This window comes from Oncorhynchus keta, chromosome 28, assembly GCF_023373465.1.
Source record: "Oncorhynchus keta strain PuntledgeMale-10-30-2019 chromosome 28, Oket_V2, whole genome shotgun sequence".
NCBI lineage: Eukaryota > Metazoa > Chordata > Actinopteri > Salmoniformes > Salmonidae > Oncorhynchus > Oncorhynchus keta.
The window spans coordinates 44507203-44534105 of record NC_068448.1 but is presented as its reverse complement, the minus strand read 5'-3'; the positions used below and the strand labels follow the sequence as shown (position 1 = coordinate 44534105).

General features: G+C 46.8%; 1 protein-coding gene across 1 annotated transcript in view; it reads left to right on the top strand.

Annotated features, from left to right (window-relative positions):
* LOC118361463 (transcriptional activator GLI3-like) overlaps positions 1-26903 on the top strand; it is a 161483-nt gene that overhangs the window by 70644 nt on the left and 63936 nt on the right. Inside the window, exons 3-4 of the mRNA XM_035741417.2 lie at positions 9681-9932; positions 25921-26026. Of these exons, the coding sequence (XP_035597310.2) occupies positions 9681-9932; positions 25921-26026 (358 nt within the window). The remainder of the gene's footprint in view (positions 1-9680; positions 9933-25920; positions 26027-26903) is intronic.

The window sequence follows — 26903 nt, the reverse complement described above, 5'->3', positions numbered from 1 at the left end:
CGATGACGGTTTTGATATCGTTTAGTACCTTGAGCGTGGCTGAGGTGCACCCGTGACCAGCTCAAAAAACGGATTGCACAGCAATTCGAAATGGTCAGTGATCTGTTTATTAACTTGGCTTTCGAAGACTTTAGAAAGGCAGGGCAGGATGGATATAGGTCTATAACAGTTTTGGTCTTCCGTTCTCCCCCTTTGAAGAGGGGGATTGACCGCGGCAGCTTTCCAATCTTTAGGGATCTCGGACGATACAAAAGAGAGGTTGAACAGACTGGTAATAGCGGTTGCAACAATAGCGGCAGATCATTTTAGAAAGAGAGGGTCCAGATTGTCTAGCCCAGATGATTTGTACGGGTCCAGGTTTTGCAGTTCTTTCAGAACATCTGCTATCTGGATTTGGGTGAAGGAGAAGCTGGAGAGGCTTGGGCAAGTAGTTGCGGGGGGTGCGGCGCTGTTGGCCGTGGTTGGGGTAGTGCGGAGGTGTTGGCCGTGGTTGGGGTAGCCAGGATTTTAGCATGGTCAGCCGTAGAGAAATGCTTATTGAAATTCTCGATTATCGTAGATTTATCGGTGGTGACAGTGTTACCTAGGAGGTGCTCTTGTTCTCATGGACTTTACAGTGTCCCAAAACGTTTTGGAGTTAGTGCTACAGGATGCAAATTTCTGTTTGAAAAAGATAGCCTTTGCTTTCCATCATCTATCCATCGCAATGTGTTAGCAAAGCAGCAAAGCAGCCTTGAGACTCTTCATAGAGTTTGCAGAAACTTTAGTGAAGTAAATATTTTGTATAATTCTGTATTGTTTTCACTACCACAGTGGCATGCTCTAACTGTTGGTTGTCACTTCCCCACCTCTTGCTTTGGCTGGGTGTCCAGATTCTCTTGGCGAGTGACTCCTAATCTGAGTGCCACGACCCACCGCTAATACACTGAACAAAAATAGAAACGCAACAATTTAAAAGATGTTACTGAGTTACAGTTCTTATAAGGAAATCAGTCAATTGAAATTAATTCATTAGGCCCTAATCTATGGATTTCACATGACTGAGAATACAGATATGCATCTGTTGGTCACAGATACCTTAAAACATAAAGTAGGGGCATGGGTCAGGAAACCAGTCAGTATCTGGTGTGACCACCATTTGCCTCATGCAGCGTGACACATCTCCTGCGCATAGAGTTGTTCAGGCTGTTGATTGTGGCCTGTGGAATGTTGTCCCACTCTTCAATGGCTGTGCGAACTTGCTGGATATTGGTGGGAACTGGAACATTCTGCCGTACACATCAATCCAGGGCATCCCAAACTTGCTCAATGGCTGAAATGTCTGGTGAGTATGCAGGCCATGGAAGAACTGGGACAATTTCAGCTTCCAGGAAATTTGTACAGATCCTTGCGACATGGGACCGTGCATTATCATGCTGAAACATGAGGTGATGGCGGCTGATGAATTACACGACAATGGACCTCAGGATCTCTTCACGGTTTCTCTGTCCATTCAAATTGCCATTGATAAAATGCAATTGTGTTTGTTGTCCATAGGTTATGCATGCCCATACCATAACCCCTCCGGCACCCTGGGGCACTCTGTTCACAACGTTGAGATCAGCAAACCGCTCGCCCACACGTTGCCATACTGCCTGTCTGCCATCTGCCTGGTACTGTATTCATCTGTAAAGAGCACACTTCTCCAGGTGCCAGTGGCCATCGAAGGTGAGCGTTTGCCCACTCAAGTCAGTTACCATGCTGAACTGCAGTCAGGTCAAGATCCTGGTGAGGACGATGTGCCCTGAGAGGGTTTCTGACAGTTTGTGCAGCTGTCCGGGTGGATGGTCTCAGACGATCCCGCAGGTGAAGAAGCCGGATGTCTATGTCCTGGGTTGGCGTGGTTACACGTGGTCTGCGGTTGTGAAGCCGGTTGGACATACTGCCAAATTCTCTAAAACAATGTTAGAGGTGGCTTACGGTAGAGAAATTAATATTAGTAGTTCTGGTGGATATTCCTGCAGTCAGCATGCCAATTGCACACTCCCTCAACTTGAGACATCTTTGGCATTGTGTTGCGAGACAAAACTGCACATTTTAGAGTGGCTTTTTATTATCCCCAGCACAAGGTGCACCTGTGTAATGATCATTCTGTTTAATCTGCTTCTTGATATGCCACACCTGTATGGATTATCTTGGCAAAGGAGAAATGCTTAATAACAGGGATGTAAACAACATTTGAGAGAAATAAGCCTTTTGTGTATATGGAACATTTCTGGGATCTTTTATTTCAGCTCATGAAACATGGAACCCAAAGCTTTTTTTTCTCTTTTCAGTTTAAGTGAATATAGTGGAAATTGCCTTTGTCATTGCCTTTGTGGGTTTTGAGCACTGATCAAATGCATCTCCTGGGTTTGATCATTAAAAGAAAATGAGCCAAGGTGCCCTTTGACTGAAATTCTTAAACATTCTAAAAGGCATGGATACCCATGGCCCAAACCCATCACCGTGCATTTTAGCCAGTGCTTGTAGCTCTTTGACTAGAACATCACTGCTTCTTCACAATGTGCTCCTGATGAAATGGGTTGAGGGGCTGTAGAGAGTGCTCCGTGCCCCAACGGTGGGCCTGCGTCAGGCCCCTGATGTGTGAAAGGTAGTCAGTGGGGATTGGAGTGGGGTTAGGCACAGCCCTGCTGTGAGGCTGATTTGAGCACAGAGAGCACAGAGACATGGTAAAGTGGAAGAAGCCTAGCTTTCTCTTGATTCCTCCCCTCTCTTCTCTCTGCCTTCTAGGCCAGGGTTTCCCAAACTCTGTCTTGGGTCCCCCCATGGGTGCACATTTTTTGGGCGGGGCAGGACTGAGTATGGGAAACCCTGCTCTAGGCTATGGCCTGTGACTGAGAGCCAGAAGAGCCCCAGTGCCAGAGTGTGGGACTCCAGGCAGGGGAGATGGGGGGGAGGGGGGGGGATTGGGGCGGTGCGCCACAGAGCCAAATTGAGACATGGGAGCCGTCAAAAATGACCCTAGATGAATATTGAGGAGCGCAGCAGTCGGGCTGTGGGGAAATCAGAGGCTGACAACGGGTTGCCAGTGTGGAGCAGGAATCATCCCGACCTGCCCAACGCTTCTCACTGTAATTACTCCAAGCATCACTCACAGTGCCCGTATTTAAATAATGCGGCACTATGGGACCACTCTGCAGAGAAAAGAAATAAGACAAGGACTAAAAGTTAGAGGGAACTCTGGCATATTGCGCAATTGCACACTTTTGTGTGGTTTTCACATTGATTTTATAGATTGGTAATTGTCTACTTTTTTCTCTGTTGGTATCCTCAAAATAAATATGATCAAAGTTATATTCATACATCTATGATTTGTGATTGATAAATGGGAAGATGGCCAATAGTCTATTGTCCATGATGCTACAGATCATGGCTTGGGAGGTTAAGAGAACAGGTTGTTATCTGATGTTGTGCTAGTGTCGTGACATTCGACCATGACCCGTTTCCATGTGAAAGACACTTGAAAAAGTTCAGTTAAGACTCAGTCACCTTTAACACAATACACAACTGAACTCTGTTGTGGGAGATGCCACTGAAGCTCTCTCAGCAGGGTTTAAAAGGAAACATTCTTGCAAAAACCTGCATCCTATAGGACAGCTAGCCAAGAAGTTGATCAGAAAAACACAGACAATTGCACTTATCCATGCTGATCACTTCTCTTGTTGTGTTTGTGATTCCTCCTCTCTTGGAGTTTGAAGGTTCTCTCTCACTCTCTCTTTCTCCTTTCAGCCTGTTCTGCTAATCGTAAATTATTCCCTCCGTCTATAGATAGCGCAGGTGCCAGGTACAGCAAGCTCTCCCTAAGCCACTTGGAGAGGTAGCTGCTGCGCTCTTATTAAACCCTAGCCAGCTGCTGTAATTTCTCCTCCTTCTTTCATTGTTAATTGGGTAGTCTTGAGTCTTTTTTGCCGGGAGTTGATTTACAAGAGAAAGAAAAAAGATGAGAGAGAGAAAGATTATTGCACAGGAGGAGAGGAGCTTTGAAGAAGCGTTTTGTGTTTTCCGTCTGCATCCTCCACTCCTCCTCTCCCCCTTCCTCCATCGGGTTCTCCAGCCAAACCCCATCACCACGCCACCGACAACATGACTTGCAAAAATGTGCAGGAGGAGGAGAATAGTTGTGTTGCTGCTGGCACTTGTTCAGAGGCACAACGAATGACACCTCCTTAATCATAAAGGTTCCACCCAACAAAGCCGGTTCAGTGTGTAGAATGTGCAACAATGTGCAAATGCCCCTTCGTGATCCTCTGACTGAAACACATGTAAGGCGGAAGAGACTACTAAATCATCTTGTCTGTAGGGTACCAAGTCAAATGTCTGAGAGGCTGGAGCAGATTGGCACTCCAACCCTTGTTATACACAACGGCTGCTGCCTTTGAGAAACACTAACTCCCTCCGAAGCAGCCAGGCTTTTTGTCTTCTCTCCCTCTCATTACTTTGAATTAGCCAGGCACCCTTAACTTCAGCCCCCTTGTCCCAGGGCCCAACTCTCTATCTCTCTCTCTTTCCCCTCCTCAAAGGAATTGGCTCCTCTCCACTCCATACCTCATTATAATTTAATTTTGTCATTTGTTGCATGAGTTCCCTCCTCTATGCTCAGCCATTAAATGCCTTCCCCTGCTCAGGCATGGGGCTTCTCTAAAGGTATCCAGAGCAACATTGAACGGCCCCAGAATAAAAAGGGGAGAAACCTGGGCATTAGGATTTAATGACCGGCTGGCTAGGCTAGAAAGAGAGATCGAGAGAGAGAAAAAGTGAAATAGAAAGTGAGAGCATGTGAAAATGAAGAATGAGAGAGGAAGAGGAAATAGTGAGTGAGAAGGTGGGTAGAGAACAAGAATGCCAGGGAGAGAGGGTGGAGAGAGCACGAGGCTCCATTATAGTGGCAGAGAAAGCCCCTGAAATACTAGCGTGCGCTCTGATCAGGACGGCAGTGAGCACAATTACCTTCTTTTCAAATCCTTCAGTGACACTGCAGGAGGAAGGAGGACTTTGAAACTTGAAAGGTAGGAGCTCACTTTCAACCTCAAACGCGAGCAGGAAAGGGCTCTGAAATTTGTTCACTGCTCCCCATCCACCATTAGCTTGTTTCTTCCTCTCGCCTCCAGGCATTTAAGCGCTTTTTGAAAAGATGTTAAGAAATTCAATCACCATAGAGAGACCAGGACAGTTCTTTTTTCATTTTTTATGTGTGTGAGGCATGCTTCCCCTTGGTCCACTGAGGACCGGCTTGCTGCTTTGTGTTGTTGGTGAATAGACCTGTGAATCGGTGGAGGCGAAGAGGACGGGATGGGGGCAACGATGGGAAAAAGGGAGGGAAATGAAAGAGGAATGAAAAATGAGGGAAGGAAGAAAGAGAAAAATCTAAAAGGGTCTGTTTGAGGCTGATGATGGTCAGGGTTGGAGAGGTGCTCCTGAAGTTCAGGCTTTTCAAAGTGTTTTCAGACACCTGTGTCCTCCACATCAGAGCAAGAGCACTCAGTGCCACCGCAATGGATGAGAACGCTGACTGGAAAGCCTCTGAGCTAAATTGTATGCTCCAATCTTGTTTTTGCTTTACATTAACTTTACAGAGTACCAGGACATTTTAGCCCAAAATCTGGTTGCCTCTGCCAGGAGGCTGAATCTTGGCCGCAAGTGGATCTTCCAGCAAGACAATTAACCTCAAGCACACATCAAAATTCACAAAGAAATTGTTCACTGGCCACAAAATCAACATTTTGAAATGGCCCTCTCAGTCTCTGGGTTTGAACTCCTTTGAAAACCTGTGGTTTGAATTGAAGAGGTCAGGCCATAAGCACAGACGAAGGATATCAAGGATCTGAAAAGATTCTGTATGGAAGAATGGTCTAAGGTCCCTCCCAATGTGTTCTCCAAAAGGCTCAGTGCCGTTATCCTCGCAAGGTGAGGTATTGAAAACAGGGGTGCCAATAATTTTAACCCATATCTTTTTGAGAAGTCAAGAATATTACTTGTTTAACAAGATCACTTTCTCTGAGCAATTGCATTAGAATAAAATAAGATAATTTCCTATTTTTTGAGCATTCAACATAGTTAGGTATTTCTATTATTTATTTTATACAGTCTATTGCTTATTTTTATCAAGTGTGGCGTTTTGGACCTGATTGTAATAATCATTATCAGTAAACTGCACATATGAAGCTCAGAAGGGTTAAAATAAAGTCAAATAAAATATAGCCAAGTTTTCCAGCCATTTTGGTTGGATGACATTGAAGTTGGAAGTTTACATACGCCAACTTAAGTTGACCCACTGGGAATGTGATGAAATAAATAAAAGCTGAAATAAATCATTCTCTCTAGAATTATTCTGACATTTCACATTCTTAAAATAAAGTGGTTATCCTAACTGACCTAAGACAGGGAACTTTTACTTGGATAAAATGTCAGGTATTGTGAAAAACTGAGTTTAAATCTATTTGGCTGAGGTGTATGTAAACTTCCGACTTCAACTGTATATGCTGAAATAATTAACCCATTTTAGGTGGTAAACGCTGAAATAAAGAACCCATTTAGATGGTATGTCACGTTTCAGGTATGACGCAGATATAGACAGTGTCGAAGAACCAAAAGTTTATTTGTAATACAGGGGTAGGCAAACAACGGCAGGCAGGGGTCAATAATCCAGAGAGGGTGCAAAAGGTCCAGAACGTCAGGCAGTCTCAGGGTCAGGTCAGGGCAGGCAGGGGTCAATATTCCAGTAAGTTGGGGCAAGGTACAGAACAGCAGGCAGTTTCAGGGTCAGGGAAGGCAGGGGTCAATATTCCAATAAGGTGGGGCAAGGTACAGAACAGCAGGCAGTCTCAGGGTCAGGACAGGTAGAGCGATAAAAAATGTGAAGGGCTAGAAAACATGATCAAGAAACAAACACGGGGAGGTTTCACGAACAAAACGAAGTGGCAACAGACAAACAGAGAACACAGGTAAAAATACACGGGGGATAATGGGGAAGATGGGTGAAACCTGGAGGGGGGTGGAGACAAGCACAAAGACTGGTGAGTCAGATCAGGGTGTGACGGGTATAGACTGAAAAAATAGACACCCTTAAGGTGGTTTACGGAAGAATGATGAACCTCCCTGACTCAGTTCACCATGGCGAAGTAGAGGGAGGAGGGGAATGGCGTGACACTGGTTTGATTTTACTATTATCTGCTTGACATCTCAGAGACATGAGTGAATAGGGCTGGATTTCACTGAGAGAGAAATAGATAGAGAGGGGGAGGGAGGGAGAGAAAGAGAGACACCCAACTGGGGAGAGGGGAAGAAGCCAAAGAGAAAGATAGGAATGTAGTGTAATAATATCTTTGGCAATAATGACCACAGTATTTTGTCTCTAGAAAGAGTTCATATACACTGTTTAGCTGGGCTTGTGGGAGTTTGGCTTCACTTGCATAAGTCCAAAGATTATTGCTACAAGCATATTGTGTATGTCAAATCTATACATAAATAAACTAGAACAAGAACCAGAAACTTATCCCGGGTCTACCTTATATGCAAGGTCTTATTCCTGGCCTCTGCACTGTGTTTGCTGGATGAGTATTCAGTACATATAGGCCCACACTCCTCTCAGCAGCACTATGCACTATGCTCCCAGCACAGTTTACAGTCGCGACTTCCTTCCTTAAATCCAATTCGTGCGAGAACATGAACCCAGAGTCTGAAATCCCTTTATGTTAATATTGCGCTTTGCCAGAGAAGACCCTATTAATCCAGCTTTAACAGCATAAATGCCATTATTCCCTTAATAAGATCAGGGGCTGTGCAGTATAGGATTAAATACTTATATCATAACTGACACTGTCAATTCCTGCGGATGAGAGCGTGAGCCTCTGCTCTCTCACTGGCTTGTCAGTTCCGCGTTAAGACTCGTGGAATTTGCTGCTCCGAGCGCCGTGGCGCCATTCGGGGCATGGCTGGGCCCTAACGCAGGTAATGGATGTGGGAGAGTGAGAGGAGTAAATGACAGACCCGTGGGTCTCTCTCTTTCTCTCTTCTCTCTCTTTCTCTCTCTTTTCGTGCCACTCTCTCGCTACTGTAGCGGCCAACTCGAGCCCTCTCTTCTCCTCTTAATTGGCTTTTGGAGGGCTGCAGTTTTCCGCTGCCTGCAGTTCATAGGGGGGCCTTGCGGTGCTAGGCTGGTAAGTGCTACAGAACCTTTGGCACCGGCACCGCGGCACTCTGCCAGGGCCCTCAGTGAGACATTTAAAAGAGAGAGACAGAGAGAGAGAGAGAAACAGAGACAGGCTGTGGGTAATGGGCACTGGACCGTGCTGATCATCAACAACCACAGTGAACTTAGAATCAACCAGGAACTTGGACCAGGGGAGATTACCCAGCAGCGTCTAATGAAGTGAATCTGTTGCTCAGTCAGGATAAACTTGTTGGACTCTGGATCTGGTAGAGGAATAGGTTGGATACGAGGCATTGAGAAAGATTGATAGAATCGTATGTAACTGAATCAAACTGCCTCCGCAATAGCTCTGAATTGCACAAGGCTAGAGCTGCCAGTGTAAAACTTTCAATCGTACAAAGCATTTACCTAAAAATATTCAGCTCTAATAATTTATCATAATCATACTATAGGTTCTGATGATAGGAATAATCTCAGACCAGAATTTTTTTTGTCCAGATTATCTGCTCTTTAGGGACTACTCCTAATAAGTCTGTACAGTATCACACACCAGGTCAGGGGCCAGGCGACCCCATGAAGGCCAGGGTCAGTGTTTAGGTCAAAGGTCAAGTCTTTCCAAAGCAGATCAGCCCTTGAACTCTCTTCACTTTTATCCCCACAAACTCTGCCCACTAGGGATAGCTTCTCAGGGGAACTCTCTTTTCCGTCTCTCCATCTCTCCTCTTAATTGCGCTCCTTCACCCTGAGAGAGAAAGAGAGCGAGAGATTACTCTGGAAGACGGGGAGTTGAGGAGGGGGAGGAGGAGGAGGAAGAGGGGGGGGTTGATACTACCCATGAGGCTGGTTAATGGGCCGTTTGGAATGCAGGCGAGAAGACCCGGTTGCTTTCTCCATGGGAATCCATTTATTTTATAAAAAGAACAGAGCTGCCTTTAAGATCTGACTTGTGGGAATCGCTCCCCCTCTGACTGTGGCCACGATGCAGGGGGTTGGGTTTGTTTAGTTGGTGAGAGCACCAGAGATGAGTCCTATTGGATGTATCTGACTGCTGCTTGAGAACTCAAAAGTTCAGATGGCTCCTATGGAGGCTAAACCCAGGTGTATTTACGTACTTGGTTGGTTGCAGGTGTCCAAAACAAATCTACTACCCCTCTCACAGGAGTATGCTACATGATCTTACTTCTTTCCCATGTCCATGGGTGTCTTGTCTTGTGTGCACGCGTGTTTGTGTGTGTGCATACTCTGAGAGGTAAAGAATTTCCCTTTGTTGGCAGCAGCCGTAAGTCACTGTTATGATTCTACTGACAGTGAAACCACTTTCACAACCAAATGGATTTCAGGTTGTGAATAATTAAGCAGCCTTTCGACTCAGTATCTTACAGTATATTTCAATGTACTGAGATCTATGCTGTATCGTCAGTAAATATGGACTCATATTTTTACCCAAATATATAATTTCACCCTCTCTCTCCCCCCTGTCCCCTTAAAGAAGATGAGCGATTGGGCACGCAGTACCACCACCACCACGAAAGGCGCAACGCCATCAGCACCCAGGCCTCCACGCCTGGCACCCCTGGAAGCAAGCTGGGTGAGGAGTCCTCCACGTCCACAGAAGAGCGCCCCCCACTGGTAAAGAAAGAGCTGCACAGCTCACTACCCCACCTGGCGGACCACGGCCTGCCCTATCGCGGAACGCTGTTTGCCATGGATCCCCGCAACGGATACCTGGATTCCCACTACGGTGAGTACATAAAACAGAACTCAGTTTAAAGAGGAGGGGTTGGTTAGGTTGTTCTTTTATGATTGTTAGAGTGTTTATGAAGTCAAAAGTAGTGGGTACATGGCTAGTTTGTGTCGACAGGGCTTTAGGTCATCAGACAACTTGAATTGCCTCAGTGATTTACTTAATTGATGGATAATTACATAAAACCTAACATACAATATCTTCGGGGGTTAAGATAGAACATTTGGCCTTGTTCTATGTATATTTATGAACAATGTACTGTAATTTGAGTAAGGCTGCAGGCTCAAGGACTTGCATGTAGACCCACCCCCCCAACAGTGGCACCAAGGTTCTCTTTGTACAGTAATGGGTAAAAGGCAGGGCTGCTAGTCACTTGATTAGGCCTGACGGATCAGCTGCTTTCTCTACCTCTCTCCCTTCTTCCCTCTCCTTTTCTCTCTCCCTAATCCTGTCTCTCTCTCTCTCTTTCGCTCGCTCTCTGGGAAGTTAGTATGTGGAGCGTTCAGCGTAGCTTCTTAATTCTCTCATTGGGGGCCTGCCTGGGCACAGTACTCCACTTTCACTCATCAACACACACATCAAAGCCCCAACACAACACTGCACTGCACAGTCAAACCACTCTCACTAACCCCTCGTCTCCCTTCTCTCTCTCACTGGGACGGAGAGAGTGTGGGGAAGGGGGAGGAATGGAGGAGTGAGGGTGATAGAGTTAGGTAGAAAGATACCGTTGATATGAAAAGAGAAGGGAGGGACATGAGGTTTGAGGGAGAGGGAGAGTATGCTCGAAAAATAAAATATTAGAGAGAGAGAGAGGAGTGAAGGAGCCGTGGTTAGAGAGCGAGTGAGAGAGGGAAATAGAACAAAGGAATAAGAGAAAGATGCAGTTATAGAATGAGAGACAGATGAGTGGAGAGCGAGGGGGGGTTGCGGCGTTTAGGAGGTCAATTTCGTGCATGTGCGTGGCCTCCGGACAAGGATTTGATGTGATGGCCTGTTTAGTTTCGCTAAATTGCCTGCGAATTGAGCCTGACCAAGTAGTTTTAATCTGTAGGCTGTAATGAAAAGGTCTCTCTCTCCCTGGCTCCGGCTTTGGTCCTTTACAGTAGCTGTATGTATTTAGTTCATTAGCCGGCATCTCCTTTGTACGCACTGGTGCGTACATCCACCACAAAGCTACAGTACTAATGGGAAAGGTTACTTAAATTCGGGCCCAGGGTCTGTTCTTTGGCAGAGCCGACAGGATCCTCGCAAGCAGAACATTACTGTCGATTACAGCCTGGTCTTAGCTCAGTGTGTGTGTGTGTGTGTGTGTGTGTGTGTGTGTGTGTGTGTGTGTGTGTGTGTGTGTGTGTGTGTGTGTGTGTGTGTGTGTGTGTGTGTGTGTGTGTGTGTGTGTGTGTGTGTGTGTGTGTGAGAGAAAGTGTGTGTGTGTGTGAGCACTGGTGGTAGAGGGTTCCAGACCACTGAAGCCAAGGGAAACTAGGGGCTGTGGTTGGGGTGGTGGTTGGGGGTCACAGTAAGGGGTGGCAGTGCCTCGGTGTAGTGCTTAAAAGTCACAGTCAAATGGAGAGTTCAGAAGCAGTAGGAAAAGTCAAAGGGGCCATAGAGCCTGAACAGGGGCCATAGAGCAGAACAGGCAGTGGATGGAGAGAGTCATACTGCTATTGGGGTGCACTGTCTTCCGTTTCTCTCTCTCTCTCTCACTCACTCACTCACTCACTCACTCACTCACTCACTCACTCACTCACTCACTCACTCACTCACTCACTCACTCTCTCTCTCTCTCTCTCTCTCTCTCTCTCTCTCTCTCTCTCTCTCTCTCTCTCTCTCTCTCTCTCTCACTCTCTCTCACTCACTCACTCACTCACTCACTCACTCACTCACTCACTCACTCACCTCACCACTCACTCACTCACTCACTCACTCACTCACCACCACCACTCACCACTCACTCACTCACTCTCACTCACTCACTCACTCACTCACTCACTCACTCACTCACTCACTCACTCACTCACTCACTCTGTGACTCAGATAATGATGAAATATTAATTCCATTCCAATGTTTTACTAGAGGCTGTATTTAACATAATTTAGATGCCTAATGGAGCACATGCTGAAATGCCAAGGCAGTTGTTTTTTCTCTGAGGGTGGAGTGTGCTGTAAATGGATGTCGTTGGAACGTGCCCTCACCCTGACTCAGTTCAGAAAGAGTTACGACCAGAGGTGAGAGAAAGGAGCAGGCCGGGGGCTGTGTAAAATGGCTTCCTCTGGTACCAGGTGTGGGGAACACGAGGTGTCCCTGAAGGCGCCTGCCGGTCGGCCGGTCCCATTCTGTCTGATTGGCCCATGCTCCAGGCCCCTAGGCTCCTAATCCGCCGATGGCCCCTTTGAACACGAAGCCCCATGGCTCCACCACTGCTACCCCCAGAGGCTGGGAAGTGTGAAGAACATTGATCCCTGTGCTTAGTTGAGCACCCCCTTCCCGCCCATCCTTCCATGGTTTCACTCCACCAACACTCCCCTCTCCCTGGGGTCTCTGACTGACTATCACCTTCCTAAATGTATCCCAGGTGTGTGTTGTGCATGTGAGGGTGATGGAGAGGGAGTCCTGGGTCTTTGTGCTGTGCTTGCAGAGTGTGGGGCGCTACACGACCTGGCCATGGCTGACAGCCAGGTAAATGTGATTACTCTTCCCGCTGGTGTGTTGTCAGTGCTTAATGCAGCTAAACACGCCGGCACCTGCAGCCTCAAGCGCACTTGGACTGCTGGGTTGTCATGGTTGTCGCTGTGGCGCTGTGACACCCACTTGCGCACATCAAGGAGGAGGCATTAAGAAAAAAATAGCCCCTATTACGTGCATTAGCTAAATCGCAGTGATGCATAGAGTCTAAGACTCTTTTCTTGGGCCAACACTGGATAAGTGTCCATATCCCGCTTACCACAACACTAATACGTGGGGCTTTTGCTTGGATAAGGAGGAGGAAGCTTTGGGGAGGAGGATGAATGAGAAACTTGAGTTTTTAAAGATTTGTGTATTGCGAAGGAGATGTGTATTGTCAAGGCATTACCATGGCGGCACTAGCGACATCTGTTTACATTGTGGGCTTATTAGCTGGTCAATGGTCCTCAGCAACAGTGGAACACTTGCTGGAGTTCCGTCTGTTGTCTCCGCTTACTCTCTCCACCGGGATCCCTCTTCTTCCTCCAAGTGTTTGTCTTATTCTTAAACACTTCTTCTTCCTTCCCCAGCCAGTCAAAACATGTCCCGTTACGGGATTGTAAGCATATTCTCTTCAATGGACAGCTTTCTTATGTTTCTTTCCAATCCTAGCAGTATTGAAACATCAGAAAAAACATTGTCAAAGGAAGGCGACTGGGGAGGGTGGGAAAATCACTAAGCTTTACCCACCCTCTCACCCTCCCCAGCACTAAGTATGTTGGTTGGTTCCTCAATGACCAAGGCTGCTTGGTGGTTGTGTGTGTCTGTGATGACACAGTAGTAGGTCATTATGTGGACCGAGACAGACTTTTGTAGCTGAAGTATACGTAGGCCTATATCAGCCTTATACAGTCTGATGGAATCAAGATCAAGATCCTAGGCCAAGCACCAGCTGGTAATCTCAGACCAAAACCTTGGTCATGTGTCACCTCTGAGACCTCTTAGACCAGGGCTGCTAAAGCCATAGCAAGGTGGAAGTACAGTACAAATTGATGGCTGGTCTAGTGGATGGTTTGGATACCACCAGGCTATATCCCATAAAACCTTGGTCATGTCTCACCTCTGAGACCTCTTAGACCAGGGCTGCTAAAGCCATAGCAAGGTGGAAGTACAGTACAAATTGATGGCTGGTCTAGTGGATGGTTTGGATACCATCAGGCTATATCCCTTAAAACCTTGGTCATGTCTCACCTCTGAGACCTCTTAGACCAGGGCTGCTAAAGCCATAGCAAGGTGGAAGTACAGTACAAATTGATGGCTGGTCTAGTGGATGGTTTGGATACCATCAGGCTATATCCCTTAAAACCTTGCTCTTTTTGGCCAAAGCTCTGACAGAAGTGACCATTACCTGGGATTGTGGGGAGCCAGCCAGCTCTCAACCAGACCCAGGGTGAATGGATCGGGGGGTGGGATGATCTCCAGCTCCAGACAGGGGTTAAGTTAACCTCCAAGGCTGCATTGTGGAGGAGAACTCAGGTCTACTGGTCCGTAGCATGGCAAGTACTGGGTCCACGTCAATCTGTCTGCCTCTTTATCAAACTACAGCAGCTGATCAGTGAACTGAATGAGCTGGCTGTCACAAAGTTAACGACTGCATTACTGCTCCCCCTGATTCAGAGTCAGAAGTATAGGCCCTACAAGAACTATAGGAAAGATTTCCTGACACAGAAAAAAGTTGTGAAAATAACCCACACTGGAAAAGTACTTTATAAAGCATTTCCTCGCTCAAGGAGGCCAGCTTTCTGGGTTCCACATTGGTTCCTTGTCACGGGTTTTGGCAAAACAGTTTCAAGCACTCCTCCCCACAGCAATTATAATACAGAGGAGCGGGGGTGGTGGCGGGGATGCGCTGGGAGACATGTACCCATTTCAAGAACAATTGGGGGGGGAGAAACCCGTGGGGAACCCGGGGGCCACCCTTACAGTACAGGCCACGGAAAGGAATCTCTTCCATCCACCTCCTTTGATTATGAAAGAGAAACATGGCTGGGCAGCTCTTGAATTAGCTCCGCAGTCCAGCGCACCAGGGATAATCGCTGTGATCCCCTTTTATACAGCTTATTACAGGAATCTCACAGTATAATGCGGGTAAAGTTTGAAGTGGTCAAAGAAAGACACTTTCGCTCTAAGTGAAGGTCAGGCTTTCTTGCATTTACTCTTAGTACCACAGAGCCCGAGAACGTGCGTGAATTGCATTTTTAACAATAATGTTGTTAATAATATTATCACAATAGCAATATTCATTTGGAGTGGCTCAAAAAGAATGAGAAATATCTTAACAAATGAGTACTCGGCGTTTCTTTATATCATTCATGCAACATCTGTCTGTGTTTTGAACCCCCTTGTCAAATTAAGAATGGCTAATCGGTCAGAAAACGCGCAGAGGCATCACATGCCTAAAATAATAGGCGTGCTTTGAAGTGGCGAAGGCTGAAAAAAAAGACTTGCAGCATGTTTCTCTGACTGTCCGTAAGGATACGTCTCCACCACAACTAACATCAACAAACACACCACCAACCACAACAATAACGCCATTCAACATAATGTCCATAAAGACGTGAGTGCAGGCAGGAACAACATGAGGCTCATGGGTCTTCTCTTCCTATTCCTGATGGTTTTTAAACCATGACAACTTGAGCCTTTTCTTTTCTCTCCCTCCTGAAGTGTTGAGTGGGACAGTCACACTCATTTCATGCCTGCCCCTATGTTTGTTCACTGTAAGCAAATCTCACCGCCCGGCCTTGTAGCGCAGCGATTTGTGTCCCTCTTCTCATAGAGTTAGCACCCTTATCCCTTCAACCAACCACCAACGCCAACCCCAGGGTAGAGACTTAAAAGAAGAGAGAGAGGGAGAGAAAAAGAGGCAGAGCGTAAGAGAGAGACAGAAAGTGAGAGAAATTAGAGAGAAAAAGAGGACTGGAGAAAGGGAGGAAGAAAGAGAGATGGAAGGGCAAAAACGGGAGAGAAGAAGTGCCAATGAGAGAGAAAGTGAGACTGGAGAAGGAGAGGAGAGAGGAGTAGGAGGGGGATGTAACAAAGCAGAAAATGAAGAGAGACATAAAGGAATGGGAGCTCGAGGAGGTCAGGGCCATCATAGGCTTAGTGTTTCCTTCAAAGATGGCTGGGACAGGTGGCAGTTCCAGACAATCTCGCTCCACAGAGCAGCATCCTCTCAGGAGGAGATAAGGGATTCCTCCATCCATCCATCCAGTCCTCTCCTCTCCTCTCCTCTCCTCTCCTCTCCTCTCCTCTCCTCTCCTCTCTCCTCTCCTCTCCTCTCCTCTCCTCTCCTCTCTCTCTCTCTCCTCCTCTCATCCTCTCCTCTCTCCTCTCTCCTCTCCCTCTCCTCTCATCCCCTCCTCTCCTCTCCCCCTCTCCTCTCCTCTCCTCTCCTCTCCTCTCCTCTCCTCTCCTCTCCTCTCCTCTCCTCTCCTCTCTCTCTTCGGCTCGGCTCCCTCAGCCGGGGCTGCTTTGATGTGGCTCGGTGTGAGCAGTTTGAGCTTAGGCTCATGGCTGGGGCCTGTTGGACCGCTGGGCTGCTGCAGGGGCCTCCGGGAGCCAGACTCTCTGCCTCTCTGGCCCGGCTCAATCAGCGTTGCTCTCCGGTGCCCGCAACTTTCAGGTCTCATTAAAACATTCCGGCAGCGTTAATCCTCTTTAAGTTTTTACACGGCGCCCCTTTTTTCTCACAGGCACAGGAACCATGGGGACCCCAGGGCGCCGCCTGCGTGACATAATGCAAAAATATCACTGTGACACCAAGTTCTGCTCTTTTCTCTTGTACACTCCCTCGCTCCTCTGTGTACAGTATTGCATGTTCTACTCTCCTTTTCTTTTCTCTTCTATTCTCTGCAATCGCTCCTTCTCATTGTGTGTTCTCCCTTCTCTCTCTCTCTCTCCCTCCATTCCCTTGATAGTACCTAGCTCTGGTTGTAAGTCATTCAGGATTATTTTTGGTGGGGGAATTTGTTGACAAGTGTGGAGTAAATGGATTACAAGTTGTCCTTGTTTTTGGGAGGGGGGAGATCAGGCTCGGCTTTGAGTAAGGGACAAAGAGAGAAGGGGGAGAGAAGGAAAGGTGGTGAAGTGAGGAAGAGACAGAAATATAGGCCCATGTGGAGAGAGACAGAGAAAGACTTGGAAGAGTGTGAGAGAGAGAGAAAGAGAAAGAGAGTGAGAGGGCTACAGAGAGTGTTGCGGTGCGGAGGGGAAGAGCCAGGGCTGTAATTGGCCCAGAGGTGACGACCCCAGTCATTTGTCTGCTTGCTGCTTGCTGTGACTCTACGTCCCAAATGGCGCTCTATTCACTAAAATGCACTACTTTTGGCCAGAATCCATAAGTAGGGAATAGGGTGCCATTTGGGATACAGCTCTGGGTTTCCCTTTTGCTTTACACTGCCTGGTGTGACCCACCGTTTCCTCCATTAGACACCCATAATGGACAATAGATATAGTCTACTTAGAGAGATTGTATGTAAACAAGCATGTGCACTACATATGCAAATTCCTAACAACTTAGTTTGTTATGTGAATAACGGACAGAATTCTTGAATCTTGAATATCACGTTTACAAAAATTAAGAAATCTATCAGACCGCAGAATAAATCAACACAATGTAAATGTAAAATGTACATAACTAATGAGGGAAATAGATAGTAATAAATAAACCATGGGGACAGTGGACACTGTCCCCATGGTTTATAAGTTCCTAGTTTTCTCCTAAACTGTCCCCATAACACATGTGGACATCAACTTGGATGCCCTTGGCCACAGTCATGCTGACCAATGCCATGTTGAATCCCAATTGAGCTGGGTCCGAGTGCCTCTTTCCCCTGCCGTGCCAGGCCTGTGTATTATTAGCCTTACAGCCAGAACAGCAGTATTAGCCTCAGTCATTGACTCTCACACAGCAGAGTTACTCTCCTACACGCTGTCATGCTGGGTCAGCTCCAATATGACCTGCCGTGGGGCCAAGGGGGAGCTGCACCGTGGGGATATCGAGGCTATGGGGCTATGGAGGGTCAATTCAGAGTGGACCTGCATCATTAGGCTGTGAGAGAATGAAAGGATAGAGCACTTTCCCACTCACACCAGCCGAGACAGTTGGGATGTGAGCATAAAATACACATTTCCATTCAAGTTAATTGACAATAAAATGCATCTTATCTTATCATATACTTATAGTACTATATATACACAATGCATTAGACATGCTTAAAACATATGTTTCGTGGAATGTCTGGCACAAAATGTTCCTATTTATGTTTTAATTGGAGTTTGACTTTAAAAAAACACAGATCTGAAAATAGTATGGTCTCAGTCGGACCAATATCAATCACATGGGAATAAAACCCAAATAAGTGTGTAGCTTGGTCCTGTTGAGTTAAGCTGAGGTTTAAATAATTTCCTTTCTACCGCAAGATGTATGATTGTGTGGACTGGCTGGCAGGCTGCTCGGGGGTCATGCACTGGGCAGAGAGAGATAGAGAGATAGAGAGGGAGAAAGAGAGAGAGGGAGTACACAGTGGCAGAATACCTGGCCACTATGACTAACCCAAGATTAAGGAAAGCGTTGACTATGTACAGACTCAGTGAGCATAGCCTTGCTATTTAGAGAGGCCGCCGTAGGCAGACCTGGCTCTCAAGAGAAGACAGGCTATGTGCACTCTTCCCACAAAATGAGGGGGAAACTGAGCTGCACTTCCTAACCTCCTGCCAAATGTATGACAATATTAGAGACACATATTTCCCTCAGATTACATAGATTCACTAAGAATAAAAAAACAAATCCAATTTTGATAGACTGGGAGAAATACCATCACAGAAGCAATATTTGTGACCTGTTGCCACATGAAAAGAGCAACCAGTAAAGAACTAACACCATTGTAAATATAACCCATGTTTGTGTATTTATTTTCCCTTTTGTACTTTAACTATTTGCACATCGTTACAATAGCTGTAATATAAAATTTTAAACATCTTTATTCCTTTGGAACTTTTGTGAGTGTAATGTTAATGTTTACTTGCTTTGGCAATGTAAACATGTGTTTCCCATGCCAATAAAGCCCTTTGAAATTAATTGAGAGAGAGGGAGAGTGGGAGACAGAGTGGAGACTAGAGAGTTTTAGTGCAGTGTTTCTGCCGCTAAATCGCTGTGTAAATCTCTACCCAGCTGGGAAAGTGGGAGGGGAAGGAGAGGGAGGAGGAAGAGGAGGGTGAGCCGACGCACAACGCTTTGTTCTACTCAGCTTAGGCAATCTGGAGGAATTCACCAAATGCAGGAGATAGATTGGCGCTCCGCAGAGGACCCCATGAAATAACCTTCAGTTATTTTCTGCTGCTCTGTACTGGGATGGAGGAGGAGGGAGGGAGGGCCCTTGTCGGGTGCGCAATTTGTTAATATTGACTCCACTTGGTTAATCTCTTGCAGATACGGGACTTCCATTGAGCTGTTTGAGGTGGGGTAAGAGGGGTACGGTAGGGGGAATAAGGGAGGGTAAGTTACCAAACATATTTGTCTGCCTAGTCTCAACTCTAAAGAGCCTGCATCCTGATTGGTTTAAACAACTACACTATGTGACCTTATTGGTTTAAACGGTCAGCAATGCCTAGACACAGACCAAAAGACCTGGCGTAGAGTGACTTCTGCAGTAGAGACAGAGAGGAGAACTGTATTGATTTACTTGTAAAGGAGAAAGTGTGAATGTCTCTGATGAATGGGCAGAGAGAATTAAAACGCTCTTCTTTTATTTAACCTCTACCTCTCGCGCCTTGTCTTCTCTCTCACAGTTAGTCTTTGCTGAGTAAAGGATTTGTTTGCTCCTCAGTCACACACACACTAGATGTTTTCCTGAGTCTAGGCCACTCACACACACCTCATACAGTACTGCAGAGAGCCTCAGCACAGCTGAAGCATTAGGCTAATTTATTCAGCGGTAATTAGCCTATTAGACGTACAACAGTCTGGGACTGTAATTAAGCAAACCACTCCAAAAGTCAACAGCAACTCCCACTGAGCTTAGCTAAACAGTCCCGGGAATGTGTTATTTACATGTTCAGCTTGAGGTCTCAGTGTGAGCAAACACAAGCAAGCAACCAGAGCAGGGGTTGATCCCCCAAAATAACCTCCAACATCACACTCGCATGGGGTTCCTTTCATGTGAACAGTTGTAGCCAATCACAGACACAGGTGTGCTGGTGTGATTGGTGATCATGCAGAGGTGTTTGTGGTGGACATGTCGCACAGTTTGTGGAGTGGAGAGACAAGGAGGGGATTGCAGGGGGGTTACGTTAGGTCTTGCTTAGCGGTACATACACACACGTGTGTGTATGCACACACTCACTCATTCATTCACATATGCTGTTACTCACAGTAATTTACACACGCACACACCTCCACCCCAGACACACTCAATGAGCATCTCTCACACACTCAACTAAGCTAGCACTCCTCTACTCGCTCCTCAGCCATCGTCTGGCGAGCGTGCCCGAGTGCTGAGATCATGAGCGAGGAGAGAAGTGCCGTAATGAAACTTGGCAGGCCCAGCACCACTGTCATATATTCCACATTACCCATTCACAAACCTCTGGAGCAGAGCAGGCCCCGGCAGCAGCCCTTTTCTCACTCCGCTTTAGTCGGTTATGACAATCTGTCAGTGCGTCTTTGTGCTATTGCACCAGAACTTCGAGGCGCAGAGGAGGGTTCTGGATGACTGTTCTTCCTCAGTGTCAAGCTGCAGTTGACACAGTGGATGCATCCCAAATGTCACCTTTATCCCCTATTTAGTGTATTGGTCAAAAGTAGTGCACTATACGTAATAGGGCACCCTTTGGGGGGGGTGCCATTTGGGACGAAGCCAGTGCCAGAGGAGAGTCAGGGAGCACTCAGTACGGGACAGGAGGAATCTCAGTTATGACAAGTCATCAACTCTTCTGATTAGGTAACAGAGATATTGTTTATGTCAAATTACGGTTCAGATTCGATTCGAGTGTAGTTGACTATTCAGATTATTTTCAAGTGCGGCAACACAATCTATGGCCGTTGCCTATTTAAATAAAAAATAATGATACCCTTTGTATTAGACCTTACATTTCTCACATAACGGAAAGAAATGATCTAATAACAACCAACTAGAATGATATGCTTCAGGCTTTATTCTCTCTACCCCCCCTCTTTAAAATCCTTTGTGTCCTATAAAATAAAAAGTAATTATCATCCTCTTCATAATGAAGGGGAAGCAGCAGGCTTTTGGTGCTCAGTAACGGTGTGTTTTGTGTTGAATTACAACTGAGTCTGGTCAACGTTGCCCACTAATTGCCCTTTCATTACAGACCCATTTGTAATCATATCTTAATGAGTTCCATCTGTAAAAATATGAAACAAAAAATGCTCCCATGCAAAGTTATGCAGGGTCATTAAAATATTTCAAAAGAATTGTAAACTTATTTGGTACTGGATAGTGATGAATTGTTGATGAGTTGCTGTTTTGGAAATGTACTCAAATGGACACATTTTGATACACCCCCCTCCAAAGCAAACAGTTGCCTGACTGTGCCCCATTATTTCTGAGGGTTTTGGTCTGTTAGTGACATACTGTATTTGGTTGGTACAATACAGTATGGATGCGTCCCAAATGGCACCCTATTCTCTATCTACACTGAGTGGACAAAACATGCTCTTTCTATAACAGACTGTCCAGGTGAAACCAGGTGAAAGCTATGATCCATTATTGATGTCACTTGTTAAATCCATTTCAATCAGTGTAATCACTGGCTCTCAGTCCTAGTCCTGAGGACCCAAAGGGCTGCACATTTTGTTTTTGCCCTAGCACTACACAGCCGATTCAAATGATCAACTCATCAAAAGGTGAAGGGGAGGAGACAGGTTAAAGAAGGATTTTTAAACCATGAGACAACTGAGACATGGATTGTGTATGTGTGCCATTCAGAGGAGATTTAAGTGCCTTTGAACAGGGTATGGTAGTAGGTGCCAGGCACACTGATTTGAGTGTGTCAAGAATTGCAAAGCTGCTGGGTTTTTCATGCTCAACAGTTTCCCGTGTGTATCAAGAATGGTCCACACCCCAAAGGACATCCAGCCAACTTGACACAACTGGGGGAAGCATTGAAGTCAACATGGGCCAGCATCCCTGTGGAAAGCTTTTGACACATTGTAAAGTCCATGCCCTGATGAATTGAGACCGTTCTGAGGGCAAAAGGGGGTGCAACTCAATATTAGGAAGGTGTTCCTAATGTTTTGTGCACTCAGTGTAACGCATAACTTTTAACCGGTAAAAATGAGTGCACTAATTATGGAATAGGGTGCCATTTGGGATACAAGTTATGCTTTACCCTGTAATGGTTTACTATATCAGCGATGGGGATGGTAAAAGCTGTGACACGCTTATTAACTTGATATAACCTCCAGCTGTGTCTGTATTCAAAAGAGGCCCCTGAATACATTCAGGGACAATTTACTCCCAGTCAACCAAGTAGTCCCCACAGGAGACAGTGGAGATGGATTGTGGGATGGAGCACACTCTCTCTTTTTCTCTCCCTTGTCATCTCCCTCTAGCGCCCCCCCCCCCCTCCCACTCACTCTCTCTCTCTCCCCCCCCACTCACTCACCTCTCTCTCTCTCCCCCCCACTCACTCACTCACCTCTCTCACTCACTCACTCACTCACTCACTCACTCACTCACTCACTCACTCACTCACACTCTCTCTCTCTCTCTCTCTCTCTCTCTCTCTCTCTCTCTCTCTCTCTCTCTCTCTCCCCCTACTCCTCACCCCCCCCCTCACTCACTCTCTCTCTCTCCCCCTACTCACTCACTCCCCCACTCACTCACTCTCTCTCTCTCCCACCCCACTCACTCACTCACTCTCTCTCTCTCTCTCTCTCTCTCTCTCTCTCTCTCTCTCACTCCCCCCCACTCACTCTCCCCCTACTCACTCACTACCCCCTCACTCACTCACTCATACCCCCCACTCACTCACTCACTCACTCACTCTCTCTCTCTCTCTCTCTCCCCTACTCACTCAATCACTCTGTCTCTGTCTCTGTCTCTGTCTCCCTGTCTCTGTCTCTGTCTCTCTCTCTCTCTCTCTCTCTCTCTCTCTCTCTCTCTCTCTCTCCCCTACTCACTCTCTCTCTCTCCCCCTACTCACTCCCCACTCACTCTCTCTCTCTCTCTCCCCCACTCCACTCACTCTCTCTCTCTCCCCCTACCCCCTACCCCCTCACTCACTCACTCACTCACTCACTCACTCACTCACTCTCTCTCCCCCTCTCTCTCTCTCTCCCCTACTCACTCAATCACTCTGTCTCTGTCTCTGTCTCTGTCTCTGTCTCTGTCTCTGTCTCTGTCTCTGTCTCTGTCTCTCTCTCTCTCTCTCTCTCTCTCTCTCTCTCTCTCTCTCTCTCTCTCTCTCTCTCCCTCTCCTCACTCTCTCTCTCTCTCCCCCTACTCACTCTCTCTCTCTCCCACCCCACTCACTCACTCTCTCTCTCTCTCCCCACCCCACTCACTCACTCTCTCACTCTCCCCCTACTCACTCACTCTCTCTCTCTCTCTCTCTCCACCCCCCTTACTCACTCACCTGTCTCCTCTCACTCACTCTGTCTCTGTCTCCCCTCTGTCTCTGTCTCTGTCTCTGTCTCTGTCTCTCTCTCTCTCTCTCTCTCTCTCTCCACCCCCTCTCTCTCCCCCTACTCACTCACCCCACTCACTCACTCTCTCTCTCTCTCCCACCCCTCCCACTCACTCTCTCTCTCTCTCCCACCCCCTTACTCTCTCTCTCTCTCTCTCTCCACCCCCTTACTCACTCACCCCTCCACTCACTCACTCTCTCCCTCTCCCACCCCCTACTCATTCACTCTCTCTCTCTCCCCACTCTCACTCCCCCCCCTCCCACCCCACTCATTCACTCTCTCTCTCTCCCCACTCACACTCCCCCCCCCAACTCACCCACTCTCCCTCTCTCCCCCTCCCCCACTCACCCTCTCTCTCTCTCTCTCTCTCCCTTGTTCTCTGAACTATATACATTCCCTCAAGTGGCACACAGGGCTGTTTGCCTTCCTAATGGAGGTAGTGTGGCAGAGCCTATTTAGATAGGGGCCCTGCTAAAGTAAACTTCGGACATTCAAATAAAGCAGCTCCCTTAACTGACTGCTGTAGGCTGAGGCGATGGAGGAGTGTTGGCTAAGCCCAGGAGGGAGGGAAGGAGGATAGGAAACTCCAGGAGGAAAGAAGGAAGAAGGAGGGGGAAGGCACAGGGGTGTGTTGAGTGAGCAGCTCCTGGGGATCTGGGTAATCCAGAGTGGAGAGGCGGGTGTGGTAGAGGAGATGGAGGAGGAGAAGTAGTATTATTCAGACTGGAGCAGGAGAGGTCCTGCAATTTGAAATCTCTTATAGTCCCTCCGTAGACCTCTGCCCTGCCTCAAATACATTTTCACATTTGTGTAAGACACTGGAAAGGAATTTAATAGCACAGATTTGTTTTTGAGCCTCATGATCAAAGTGTCATTTTCCATGTTTAAAGCCAGGATTTGTGCTGTATACTCTATTTTGATAAACAATGCAAGCCATTATTTAGAAAGGCTTACACAACTGGTATGCAATCACAGAAAGCGTCCCTAATCTATTCACCAGGATGCATCTGATTTATATCCATCTGCTTACATGATGCGTGATACAACACCTTTTCCTTTTAAGACCTGCATGCGCTGCAGTTCCACTAAACAAGGCCTGTCCGGGTTGTCCTGTTGGTAGAGCTTGGGCAGGGTAGGTAGTGAGTGTTGAGGTAGTGAGTGTTGAGGTAGTGAGTGTTGAGCTAGTGAGTGTTGAGCTAGTGAGTGTTGAGCTAGTGAGTGTTGAGCTAGTGAGTGTTGAGCTAGTGAGTGTTGAGCTAGTGAGTGTTGAGCTAGTGAGTGTTGAGCTAGTGAGTGTTGAGCTAGTGAGTGTTGAGCTAGTGAGTGTTGAGCTAGTGAGTGTTGAGCTAGTGAGTGTTGAGCTAGTGAGTGTTGAGCTAGTGAGTGTTGAGCTAGTGAGTGTTGAGCTAGTGAGTGTTGAGCTAGTGAGTGTTGAGGTAATGAGTGATTAGCTAGTAAGTGATGAGCTAGTTGAGGTAGAGCAGCAAGCCTGAGTGAGCCAGGGGGGGATAAACCTCTCTGTGTTGCTGCCCAGCAGTGGGCCCTATGTTTGGCGTTGACCAGGGTGCACAACTAGATCCAGCTGTTTGGCACCACTCCCCCTGGCTGCCTGGCAGCCTGCCCATCCCACTACTGCTGGCAGACGGGCGGCAGATGTTTACACGCTAAAAACACTTCCTATCACAAAGCGCCCTCCTCCCCTCCCTGTTTGTGTGTGTGTGTGTGTGTGTGTGTGTTTTAACCCTTTCCATTTTCACAAGGGTTCAAGTAGCCCCTCGGGTAGTGTGGGCAAGATGCACTTAAATGGACATAGCTCATACTGAACTTGTCCTACAATGGATATATGAGGTATTCAAAACACAGCATTCCAGCACTTGCTTGAGGGATTGTATACCATAGGGTAGATGTTGCAGTTGAGGTTTGGAGACTTGAACTTATATAGTTGTATGTTTCCAGCCCATGCAACAACTCAGCAGCTTCTCTCTCAGGGGGTAAAAATAACAAAGTGCTGATATTATGCAAATGTTTTATCTGGGGAATTAGATACTTCTCTCTGACAGTTGTGACGAATCATTTCCCTGCCTGAAATGATTTACAAACGCATCCTCAATTTTTATCCCTATTCCCTCTGTTTCAATGGCTGTTCCTCAGTGTAAAAAATTGTATTTCTGCCTGATCAGCCTTACAGCAAGACGAAAGGCAAAACTCTTGCAGTTAATTTGTGTCGAGGTTTATTTTGCGATGTTTTAAGTGCACATTTTAGTGAACATTCTAAGGCAGTGAGGCTTTTTAGTTCAGTTATTTTAATGAGGTCTCATTTCGGCAGGGCCTCCTGAAAGATGGCTATCAACCACTGCTTTTCATTACTCTGTCCTGAGACTGGCTGAAGAGGAACATTACTTAGTAATTCCCTCAAAAACACATTGAGTCAATACATGCAACCATGATTCAATGGCATGCAAAGAGATATGTGCTTTGTCACAACTTCTGGCGTAAAAAGGGCTTTATAAAATAAACGTTATTGGCTTTAAGGCTGATTGTCTGTAGCAGTGTCATCTCTAACATTTTTCTCTCTCTCTTTCTCTTTTCTCGTTCTCTTTATCCCCATGTAGCACCGCCACAGTTTTTCCCTGCTTTCCATCCACCGGTGCCCATCGACGACAGACATGCCCAGGGTCGCTACATCTACGAGCCGTCCCCCGTTCCCCCTCTACACGTGTGAGTGTCACAGACTGTACACACACACACAACCCCCCCATCCCCGTACACATCCACTTCTTCTTTACATAAAATAATGCAAAGGAATTTGTACAATTCTACCAGTCAGGTAGAGTGATTTGGATATCAGTATCATATCATTGGTATCAGCAAGAACCCCCAGTAGTGTTAATGGCAATATTAATAAGATGCTCCTGTTTCCAACACCCCAAGGCATGTTGCATCCTCCTCAGAGGTGCTCTGTGCTCCCCTGCTCTCCAGATCAAAGGTCATGGCCCTGTCTGGGAGTAACATGATCCACATGTCAGAGACACGCAAATTAACATGTGCCAGAAACATGGAAACTAGGGCCTCTGAGCATGTTATTCTCATAAGCACAGTGATCAAGTCTTGTCAACTCCCAACCTGACATACCTTCACTGACACACACATCTCAACTGACACACACACCTTCACTGACACACACAAACATCTCTTCTGACATACGTACCATGTATGCACCCCCCACACACACACAAATAACACACATATTAGAATCCCTCTCATTCTTACTGTCTTTCACTCTCTCCCTTCTTTCTCTCTCTTTTACTCCACCGCTTTTGCTCTCTGTTCTGCCTGAACAGTGAGTGCTGGTAGTGGATGCTCTGTCGCCCTTGCATCACTAATTTCTTACCCAGAGACAGCAAGGACTGGGACAAATTGGATGGGGCAGCTACTTGGGCCACATTATGTTTGGAATTCTTCTTCATTATCAACCCCCCCATCCTCAGGAGTCATATCTCTCCCTTGCTGATGTGCCACTAAGCATAATGCATTTTTTATGTCTCCCCCCACCCTCACACCCCCACCCCCCCTCGTCTCAGAGGAGAGAGGGAGA